The sequence below is a fragment of the Sceloporus occidentalis genome, unplaced genomic scaffold, assembly GCF_023333645.1.
Source record: "Sceloporus occidentalis isolate IW3139 unplaced genomic scaffold, rSceOcc1.0.p SCAF_16, whole genome shotgun sequence".
In the NCBI taxonomy this organism is placed as follows: domain Eukaryota; kingdom Metazoa; phylum Chordata; class Lepidosauria; order Squamata; family Phrynosomatidae; genus Sceloporus; species Sceloporus occidentalis.
Window position 1 is genome coordinate 8,135,023 of NW_028316996.1, and position 12,104 is coordinate 8,147,126.

At 38.1% G+C, this 12,104-nt stretch overlaps 1 protein-coding gene across 2 annotated transcripts in view; it reads right to left on the bottom strand.

Annotated features, from left to right (window-relative positions):
* The window catches only part of LOC149302989 (tyrosine-protein kinase Fer-like), a 73,577-nt gene that overhangs the window by 12,950 nt on the left and 48,523 nt on the right, over positions 1-12,104 (bottom strand). For both annotated transcript variants that reach the window (XM_089481768.1, XM_089481767.1), the window contains one exon: positions 10,683-10,806. In XM_089481768.1, coding sequence (XP_089337894.1) covers positions 10,683-10,806 — 124 coding nt within the window. The remainder of the gene's footprint in view (positions 1-10,682; positions 10,807-12,104) is intronic.

Sequence of the window (12,104 nt, forward strand, 5' to 3'; positions counted from 1 at the left end):
AGACCTCAAATAGGTCTGACTATGAGACGACTAAGATCCAGATCCCCCCCAGCTGCAGGGGACCTGGATCCTCCTGTCTCCCCCCCGCCCCACTTCCCGGTGCTTCTGGGTCCCCGGTGTGCAGCCGGGGCAGCGTGTAGATGTCTATGCGATTCGCGTAGACAACTTACGCTGCAGCCGGTGCAGGGAATTCTCTCTGACAGTCGGGGGAAGGTCTGCGCAATGGACGCAGACAACCCCCGCTGCTAGCCACACCTCCTTCCAGCTGCAGCGTAAGTTAACATCTACACGCTGCCCCGGGTGCATGACGGGGGAGTCAGAAGCACCCGTAAGTTTGTGTGTGGGGGGGTGGGGTAGGGGAGTGTTAAATGGGGGGCATAAGGCATTTCTGGAGGCAGAGTGTTCTATGAAATGCCTTTTAACCCCCCTTAATGCCACTCTGCCCCCAGAAATGCCTTTTTAACGCTTTATACGCCTCCTGAAATGCCTTAAACCTCCCTATATGCCACTCTGCCCCATAATATGCCTTTTAACCCCCTTAATGCCAGAGTGACATATAGGGGTATAAGGCATTTCTGGGGCAGATGTGCATAACTGGGGGGGCAGGTTGGAAAATAGAAGGAAATAAAACCAAAATATTTTTCTCAATCATAGCTTTTATTAAAAAAAATCATTTACATGAATTAACATTTACTGGTAAAACTTTTTTCCTATAGGGTCGTCTTATATTCAGGCTTTTTCTTTTTTTTCTAAATTAATATTCAGATTTGGGGGGTCGTCTTATAATCAGGGTCGTCTTATAATTGAGCAAATACGGTTATTCCCTTAAACAATAATACTTGTATGTAGATACGTACGAAACAAGGTTGCGATTAACATTTTTTTTTTTTTTTTTTTTTTTTTTAGGAGAATTCAATTTGGAGCAAAGTTCTGAAATTCCAACTTAATTGTTTTTTTTTATAAGCCAGAAAACCTGAGGTAAAGTAAAGCAAGTTTTAATCAACTGCCGTTTGTAAACAGATTTGTTAAATATATTGGTGGGTTAATACCTTAAAAGTTAGGTTTGTAGTTTTGAGAGGCAACAAACAGCAAAAGACCCAACCATCTCTCTGCTATTATTTACGCCCTGAGTATTTTCCCTGCTACTTTTGTGTTTTCATTAAACAATAATTTATAACTGCTGTCAGCACAAATAAAAGAATATGCAATGACAGTCACTATGAGGTACAAATAATATAAGATGAATATTACACATTTATGAGTTTCTCATTATTGTGTTCACAAAATGTTGCATGCCGAAATACCAGGAGACGAAACAGACTAGAGCGGAATATAAATGAACATATCCGTAGTAATAAAAGGATTGTCTTTCGTTGGATTTATAATACACATAATATGTCCATGGAGCTACTTAGTTGTAGAAAATCTAACAACTTATCAAACAAAAATGTTTCCTAAAAAAAGGTGGTTAATTTGAGAGCTAACAATTACTAAATGAGAAGTCAGAACTACTATAATAGAAGTACTAAAATCCCACCATATCTGACCTTGTGCAATCTTATTAAACTAGTCTTTTTCCTAAATATGTTTTGCATACACTATATTTTGCAGTCCAATAAACTCAATGAATATTGAGTATGTGTATATAATGGGAGCCGTACTAATAAATGTATTATAACTCATAGTTTAGCACTTTAAAAGTTTGAAGATCTGGAAATTACTATTAACAGATGAGAAAAAATGGTATTGGGAATGTATTAGAAAACCACATTATTTATAGCACTGTAAGCAGCAATCTATGTGTCCTTCCTATTGTTAGAATTAAAGAATGTCTGAAACTAAATAGCTATGTTACCTTGGTCAATCTTTTCCACTGATCTCTGCTTGCCTCTGGTAAAATAATATTTTACATTTAAACCAAATGTCTTCAAAATAATTACACTATTTGAAAACAAAAGTGCTAGCTGTAGACTGTTTTAAATCCAGCTGCCGCATGCACTTTAATGTAAAGGACAGCTGCATGGTTCCCTTTTAGGTTTGTTGTGTTGCTTTTGCACATGGATATGGGGATTGTGCACTCGTATTTTCTTGATTTTGAAGAACGCATGTTAAAGTGCTCATGGAGTACATTAATATACATTCTTCATTGATGGGGGTATGATGACATTAAACTGTCTCTATGAATTCATGATTTTATAATGCTGCCGTTTCATCAGAAACAGAAGACATTATATAATGCTTTCTGGGCATACGGGAAAGGTGAGCACTAGACCCATAGCTAGTATGAGGGCCAGGTCTTTTCTGTATGATATTACTGAAACGCTCTACAACCCAAAATAAACTAAAAAGGCTTTAAAATACGCACCTCGCGATCATACGTTTCAGAAAAAAGATTTAAACGTTTAGCTTTTCCTTGGCTGCTCTTTTTAAACAACATACTGCACTTTATAGAAAGCTTCAATATGTTTCTTAATGCTGCCAAATTGCATCTATTTTGAAAGGATCTAGAATAGGTAAATTGTTGTTTTATAGTATAGACTTAAAATTAAAGCGAAACCCTCCCCAGGTATTTACAGCGGTAAACCTAATTTTTCAGGTGTAATCACAAAGCACCCAGGCGACTTTATTCTAGAGATGCCATTTTGTTGTTAATATAGTTGTGATGGAAGTAACACTCCGTACATTTCCTTAGTGACACCAAGATGATTTATTGGAGAATTATTAGAGCGTGGAGCTGCAAAGATGATTAATGATGGAAAGTTCCAAGGGCAAGCGACTGGTTTCAACCACCGCCACACATTTTAAGGCTCCTATGGGCAAAGCTGTAGAGTGGGGAAAAATATGGTCACATTACAAAAAAGTTACCCTGAAACCAAATAAAAGGTTACCTTAGGTATCCAGCAGGAAAAATGTGTACCAATTTTTGTTATACCCATGTAAAAAAGTTGCCCTCATACCCGCAGTCAATGCGACAAGTCAACAATTTACCAAATTAATCAAAATCACAGGTCAGGAAATTTAATTTTAAAGCTGCGAGTGAAGTGAGAAGACTAAACTGTCTTTAGTGAGTAAGACCAACCAGCACAATTCAGATGAATTTACTGGCACAGCTAACTAAAGGAATGCACAAAAAACTTATATATATTAAATATATATTCTTTTTACACACATCTAAAGAAGCATATGGCTTAAACATTGCTTAATTTAACAAGGTCATTTTTATGAGAAACAGATCTATGCTACTAGAAAGAGGAAAATGTAGGGCTTTTACAAATGTAGTACATATGGGGTAAAGGAAAGCAAAAAACAAGAAGTTAAACTGAAAGACTATTATACTTAAAAGGGTGAAACTAAGGGCTGACGTATATTGTGCAGCGCATGACAGAAGGAAGAATTTGCAGCATGCGGAAGAATGGATTGTTCTTGCAGTTCTTCGTGTCACTAGGCTGCCAGTACTCGTTGCCGTAGAAAAACACATCCTTGAAAAAAGGTGCATTTTTAAGATGAAATAGGAGATTTCTTTTAATTAAGCAACAAAAAACTAGTCAACTTTCAAATCACAAAAATGGTTCTCTCAGCTTTTAAGGAAGGGGTTCTGCTTAAATGACAAAACAGAAAGGAGGGCTAATGGGATTATTTTTCTTCCTTTCAACAGCTTGGAGCAAATGTTAAGAAGAAATATGATCTGAATAAGAGTATCATTATTTAGCAGCACGTATTTTATGCATATCGTGCTAAATTGCTCATGGCGAAAAATAAATAAATAAAAATAAAGTTTTCTTTTTTCATTCATGGAAACAATGGTCATGATGGATTGGGACACAACGGCAAAGCATTATTAACTTGCTAAAGGGAAATTTTGCTTTGTTGTAGAGGGTTGTATTATAATGTATAATATGCAGCGTTTCCTAGTACTATTGCCCCTCTGGTGTATCTCAGAAAATGTGCAAAATAACACTACACTGTACAGCAGTCCTCAATACACACACACACATATATATATATACACATATACACACACACATAAACACATATATATATATATATATATATATATATATATATATACACACATACATACACACACACAGAGTATCTCACATTTTTGTAAATATTTTATTATATCTTTTCTTGTGACATCACTGAAGAAATGACACTCTGCTACAATGTAAAGTAGGGAGTGTACAGCCTGTATAAGTCAACACACAGCCATTAATGTCTAAAACCTTGGCAACAAAAGTGATGTTTACCTAACAATTGCCTCAAAGTCATCCAAAAGGAATAATGGACATTATGATGCCACAGGTGCACCTTCCAAAAAATGTCAGAAGTCTAGTCGTACCAAGCCTATTTGTCAACTCAAGTGGGATCGGTTTTGCAACCAAATGACAAGCATCAGAACTATCATGGGAGCAAAACTCCTTCATACTAATATTATTTGAAACTTTACACACCCCCATGAAGCGGGTTCCTTTTGGAAAACATTACTGCACTCCTTAAAAATGTGGATATCAGATATTTTGACTTATGAACAGTTGAGCGTGGTTGGTACAGCTGTATGCATCCCAGACTCTGCGGACTATGACACCCCACAGTCCAACACGGGTTTACTAACCCTTCTGTCCTTGCCTGGGATAACTGCGTAGGCCATACCGATCCTACTGCCAGAAGCGGCAGCATTTTAAGCACTGATGTAGATTGGAGGCTAAGTTGGCACATTTCTAATGGTGCCCTTGGCGAACACCTGTGCCTAATCAATGTGTAGCGGGGTTGTGTATCATTAATAATAAGGGAGTCCAGGCAACCCACAACAGTTTACAGCACCATTAAGAACATCTGGTCACAGGATCTGAGCACTGGGAAATTACCTGTCATTTGTAGCTGAATTCATTTTGGGTCTCAAACCTGTAATTGATCATTTAAAAGTAACCAAAGGGTCGCCTCAACACATCAGGGTAAAATGTGCTTTAGAATGACGACTACCAAAACACAGGATTATATCTGTGAGACAATCTACACAAAGAAGCATTTTTGATAAAGGGTGATTAGCGCTGATTTGATTTCATGTTCTGATGCACATACTCAGTTGCATGACTTGGTGCCCATTTCTGTATCATTTATTTTCTAAATGTTTTATGGCTGAATACATACCTGTGCGGAGGAAATCACTTCTCCGTAGCTAATGGCGTAAAACAAATAATATCAAGTATCCACACATTGAACTGAAGGGTTTACTCAATTTCAAATGAAGCCCCCGTGAAAAAACACACACATTCTCTTGGTCTTATTTTTTGAGCTCTAAGTTTACTGATGGACATGACTCTCATTATTCATTTTAAATTTAACAAATACCTCTCACAAGAGAAAAAGAAATGGAAAAAGAATAATAGGTTATGGCATTTTTTGTCGTTCAAAAACCGGCATGACTGTCATTATTCAAAGCAAATTTATTCCCAAAGGCAATACACAATACGGTTTTCAAATAGGTGAAAAGCAAACACCGTGGATTTGTGAAGTTATGTTGGCATACGGCAAAACCTACAATGAAAAGCCATAGGTGTACAGTACAAAGAGGGAAAAAAGGTGAAATTAGCATTTCTATAACATCAGAAAATGAAAAATACAGTAATAACTGTGAAGCAATTAAATTGGTGTGCCATTTTGGCTTATAATACTAAAACGCAGGTTAGTTGTTTAGAGCAGCAGTTAAGAGATCCCATGCCGAGTCAGAGAAGAATTGTAATTTTCACACAATTAGTTATTGTAAATTTGTACTGCTACCGAGCTCTTCATCAAAGGCCGTTTACTTTTGCTACATTGTTCAATACCAGCATTAAAGAAGTAAGTATACCTAATAAAATTCACTCTTATGCAACAAATACCGATTAACAGGGGTGCCAGATATGACTCCTTTGTTGTGCGACAATCAGCATATGTTAGCGAAGTCCCGGGGAGCTCCTTAATCTCAAAGCCCCATGTTCACGGGAGTTCGCTCTTAAACCGAATACTGTTGGATGAATAATCCAGAAATGTTCATCTCTTGTGATCACTAAGCCACTACTCTCCAGAACATGGAAGCCAAACCAACGTCTCTAGTAACCTAGTAAAAAGGTAACGAATTCACTGGGTTCCCTATTAAGTAGTCTGAAACTGGACAATGTTAAAGCATTTAGATGCTTTCATTGTAACAGACGGTTCTCTGTATTTCATGCAACAAGATTAAGACAAAGTAAAATAAATTATTTTTATTGTTTAGGAGAACGTTATCCAAGGAGGACGGACGTTGGTTTCGGTCACAGTACATAAACAAGGTCATCAAATGCATGACCAAAAGTATCACCATTACTTATAATTAACCGTTTTCTAATTGTATTTATTTTAACCCCCATAGGTAGGAATATCCATGACTGCTTACACATTCTTACAGTAACATTGTGTAGGAACAGTAAATAGAAATATATCTAAACTAATCAATCAGGGCCTTACCTATGGGACAGGGATTTTGTGCACCTAGGAGTCTTTGTGAGGATTCAGATATTTTTTCTATAGATGTTGGCAGCCGTCAGATCTCCATTGATATTAGAAGAGGATAAGAAGTGTAAACCATACCAGTTCTTCCGATGGTCTGTTAGAGAATCCAGGATTTTTCCAGTGCACGATGCTTTCTGTTCCTTTATCACGGAACAATAGAGTAATCCAGTGAAAGACACTCTGTCTCTACAGGGTGTCCTGGCTTTTTATCTTTGTAGGTAAGCTTGAGGAGTTACCTGCTGCCTCTAAGATCGATGTCCCTGTGACCAGAGCAACCAGAAGGTCAGATTCTGGAGGACTCTTTTCAGACTCAGTTTTCAGATGACAGGGACCGTGAAGTAAAAGGGTCTGTTAAGAAAGTCTTTACGCATTGTTGCAGCACTTGTCGCCAAATCTTTCAGACTTTGGATGCAGCAACTGGAGGATGTGGCTGGAGGACCCATAGAGATATCCATGATATTGCTGACATTAAGAGGCAGCTGACCTTTATGCAGCTATGGTGTCCATGACAGCTTCAGCTTTATCGGTGGTATAAAGATATACTACCAGAAAAAAAAAACATTGCCTCTTGTTGCAGTCCATTCAGAGCTCTAAAAGGCAAGATGAATTGCGAACTTCTGCCTAACTCCAAGATGAACCACGTCTCGTTCTGTGATTATCAGACCTGTGGTTTCCTTGGTCTGATAAGACTTATTGCTAAAGTAGGTATTTCTTCCATAAAGCAAGGTCCAGAACCTCATAAACAGGACTTAATACCATGACTGCAGATGCCGTTTCAGACTTATATGAAGCCTCTTAGGTTAATAACATCTGCAAGATAGGCAGTGCCCTACATTTATTTTCACAGTTGTAGCTCCAAATGTTTAGACTGAAAGTTTGGGATCAGTGTGTTTTCTCTCTTGATTAATAATTTCTGATTCCTCTCGGTGACAGCCTCTCTCAGATGGTGGTTGAAGGAGGAGAGATTGGGAAAAGGCATATCTAGGGTGAAAACTGTGTGGATGATTATCATGAGGAATGATAGCCTAGAGTTTGGGAGCTATTATGGATGGAGTCTTTCTTCCAGCTGAATGATCTGAAAGGCTATCAATTTGATGGAGCAAGTAACAGTCTAAGGAATTCTAGTTCATCCAGATTGAACCTTCCCAAACAACCTAGCTTCCCATGAGACAGACCAGGAGAGAAGAAGTCGGTGACCTTGTTTTCCCCAGTTTGGCCCAAGCACATATGGTTCGTCCATCTGTGCTGTCTCTATAGGGTAGAAACCAAGATGGACCTATTGAATAAGGGGTCTATATAATGCATTCAGGTCAAGGTTACTGGAGATTAAAGGCCTGGCTCTTTGATCATTTTCTACACTGTGATATTCAATCTAATGTCTGTCACCATTGTCCACTATTCTAGATCGGCAAGTGCTGGTTGCATTGATTGACCTAGGTTGTTTCTGATTTGGAGATGAGTTTTATCCAGCAACCCTGAAGGTACATGCGACTACATGAGGTGCTTTCTTTAGGCCAACTAGTATTACATCTTTAGGTAGGCATTTTCTACAGACGATTTGTCGAATTCAACCTAGAAAATGACTTGTCTACATCCCAGGATCTGAATTTCGTTGATGTATAGATTCCTCACAATAAAACTGCTTTGCTCATAGCTCTCACTTCAGATAAGAGAGTAGAAGAATTTCTGTCATTCTTAATTTAAAAACCATATTGGGCTGGTCTTTGCCTACCTCCAGAATTGGTGTCTAACGATATTCCACCTGAATCATGAAATCATCAGTATTGTGTCCCTATCTACGGAATGTGAAGTAATCCCCCCTCTACTCATTAGCTGTATGCAAATTTATTTGCATAGGACAACATCCTGGAGAAAGTTGTCTAGGCCCTAGGAATAGGCAAAATCGTCCAAAGCCACTATTGCCACTTGGATTGTATTATGATTAGGAAGTTTACACAAAGGCTGGAAAGGAACCTCCACCTGGGTGATGCGCTCATTCTACTAGGCCTGTCTCGGCTCCATGGGCAGAGGCAATCGGCATTTAACTGAACCAGATTTGTAGGAAGCCGTTTTGAATATGCACGTGATTACTCTACTATCGGCTTGAGGTTTCTCTAGCCGAAGATTTCTATTTTGGCAAGAGTGCTGCAATCATTGTCATGAATCTATCCCTGTCCATTTGTTATCTCCTGCTACATGCTACTGGGAATGACATGGAAACATGGAAATTCTTAACTGACAATTTATTTTCCTTGTCGTTTCCTGGAAGCACAATACCCACCCAAATAAAGTTTCATATTACTTAACTTCAGAGTCTGGTTATTCCAGGAGGTTCTGGAAGTTTTATCATTTTCTGCACCACCTGGATAGGTGGAGAATTTTCTGTTTTCAACTCCGTAACATGCTGCACAGTAGTTTTTAGAATATGCAAATGCACAGCGAATGGAAGTTTATCATTAGCAATAATGCTACTGGCATTTAACTGATCCAAATTATTACAGTACAAAGGCATATTAATCAGTCTGGCTTTGTAAACTTGCTGGATGTTGGATTACACACTCAAACACAGGAAAAATAATCTTTCCAAGGATGCTGCAAGTAAATTACAAATAACAATCCTATATATATATCATATCATATTTAAATGCGCATTAGATTACAAACTCCCAAACCATTCTAAATAAAACCAACAAAATAAAGAAAAGTATTGCTTTGCTCAAAAAAAACCAAAAAACAATGCACTATGTAAAATTAATAAAAAGTTGTCATATTTCCAACAACAGGTATGCCATGACATTTATCTCATTACTTTCTGTGAGTAGCTTTGGGTTTATTTTCCTTAATCAAATATTAATGTACCCAAGCCATACATATACTGGCTTCTGACAGAGAAATTGAAGATGAAAGACTGTTTGTGCAGCTGTGCAGTGAAAAATGTGTTTGTCCTTAGCAGTCTAGGACACATTAAATGTAATATCTATTTTATCAGAAGCACTGATCTGATGCAAGTTATCAGGACCGTTAAAAATTCTGTTCCAGAGTATTTTTAATGTTTTTTTTGTCAAGGCAATGTCTGACCAGATGCCGCTAGAATGTTTCATATCGAGCAGTGAATTTGCTATGATGTCCCGAATCAGGAATGGTTTTGTGTATTGGATTTATTGGCCGTTCTTGCATAGCAGTTCCTGGGTGACTCTGTGTGTGTCATGTTATGTGTCACCATTTTCCTTGGGCCACTCGAGTGGACTCAACGACATCAGCTGTTTCACTAACCAGTAAAGAAAACCAGGGGAAAGATGTAAAACAAGATAATGGGAAATGAGCCTTCCCAAGGAAGAAATAATCCGCCATGAATATGTAATATAGAGACAAGTATCCTCAATGTAGTAGTCTGGCAGACCGCACACAGCCACAGTCTGGGGATTCTAACATATTTCTTAACATTTTTCTACTACTTGATATTTAACATCGTGCAAAGACAGACAGTCTTGATAAACAAAGTAACAAAAATTATAGTTGGCGTTTGTAGTTTTAATGTGATGGCACATGTTGTCCCTCTGTGGACCCCCAATGGTGATGCATTGAAGGTACTCCCATTGAATTCAAGGTTTTTCTAATTTAATTTTTCAATAATCAATGTTAAAGTGCTCAGTAATTTACTTTGTATTATTCAATGGACTAGCTCCCTGGGGCATTACTGTTCATTTAAAGGGAGTGAAATAGTCTGGATCGCTACTTTTCAAAAACCCATGCAGTTTCAATGACAGCTGTCTTTTGTCATTCAGTAACACTGGATTGTCTGCATAAGCATGTGCATGCACAAGAGAAGGACGTGTATGTTCACAATGTATTATCAATGCATTATTCTGTAGTGGCTCCGGTTCAAGACTGAACCCAGCTGAGATTAGAAAGGGATACTGGTACGAATGTGAGACAGGATAACATGTTCAACTGATGAAAGGGGATGGAAACATTATGGGCACTTGGATGTGACTTATATAGCTCCATAATATTCTTAAGTGCTCTACAATGAGTATACGAGACAACAGTAGGGCATCACACAGCATTTGGAATTACAGGAACTAAAGGTGAGGAGGATAGAGCTTAAATGAGTTCACAATCCGAAATGAATAAAAATGAACATTCCATACCTGTGAATGCAGTTTTTAGATTCTAGATAGGCCATCCCAGAAGCAGCGTCTAGGGAAAACTTGACTAGCTGCTTGAGTTTCAATTCATCCTTCTTCTTTCTTAAATATGACAGGAAATCACCCCCTAAAGGACCAGGCAGATGGACAGTGAGATACAAATGCATTGTGGTTAGTATTTAATACCTCATTAGAGATGGCTGGCTGCACATGAAGTATTAAACTATCACCTTCACTGCCTAATTCAATTTCACATAAATACAAGTAAAGTCCAGATACAATCTAGATCAATCCGGCATGAGCAAACCCACTCATTATATAATCAAAGCAGCAGGTGTCTAAGATTTAACAAGTTCCTGTGAGATGACGGTTCGCTCAGGCATGAGCTCCACAGAGATGCCCATCAAATGTCCACAGAACCTTAAAGGAGGACATCAGTGACAGATAAGGGAAATAAGGTGATGATACAGCAAGGATAAAGTAGAGAAACAAAGTGGGTGGAGGATAGGAAAGGTTGGATTGTCAATGCGACTGAAGGGAAAGGAGCCTGCTTGAAATGAAAATAATGTGAAGGAGATAGAACAGAGATGGCCGGGCAAAGGAAAGGTTTGCAGTTTGTGGAAAGATAAAGCAGGATTCAAAATACAAACATGTATTACACTGTATAAACGTGCACTAAATTATCAGCGATCAATCATGGGAAATACCCCACCTGCCCAGCAACTGCCACCCAAATCAGTTATTGTAAACATATTGTGCAATCAAGCATTTGACTTTATATTTAATATTTTCATGTATTAAATAAAATATTGACATCAACTGTTAAGCCATAAAAGTAAGACTTCCCTATGTGCCCACCTTGTACTAGCAGCACAGCAAAAAAACGGTTGCATAAGTAAAATGAAATGTGTGCTGGTGCAAACCTATAAACAGACTGGATAAAATGTATAAAATAGCAGCATCCAGACTGTTTACAGGTCTGTACCAGTACATAGATCACATATTCTTGTTCGTCTGTAGCTGTTAAGTCAACAATCAAATCCTCGTGGAATTAAATCAAGTATCCTAAACATAGTTGCTGGGCTGTACAGTATGTTAAATCTAGCACCTTAATTACAATTGGGGCATCAGGTAAATAAAACAAGTCCACTTCATTAATATTCTATATACATAGACCATTTTTCGTCAGCAGTCCACTGACAGAATAATTTTGCGACGTGCAGAACTTGTTTTTATTCTTATTCCTAATTACCACAGTAAAGGGGAATAATGAAAAGAAAGTGTATCCCTTAGTTAAAAGTATTTGTGTTAAGCTGCGGGCAGTGTAAGAATATGCCAACATATTTCACGTTATGTTCAGCAAGAGATTAAAGCAGCGGGATGGAGCCTTTCTGAAACGGATGCTGGAGAGAAGAGGTGGGTGGC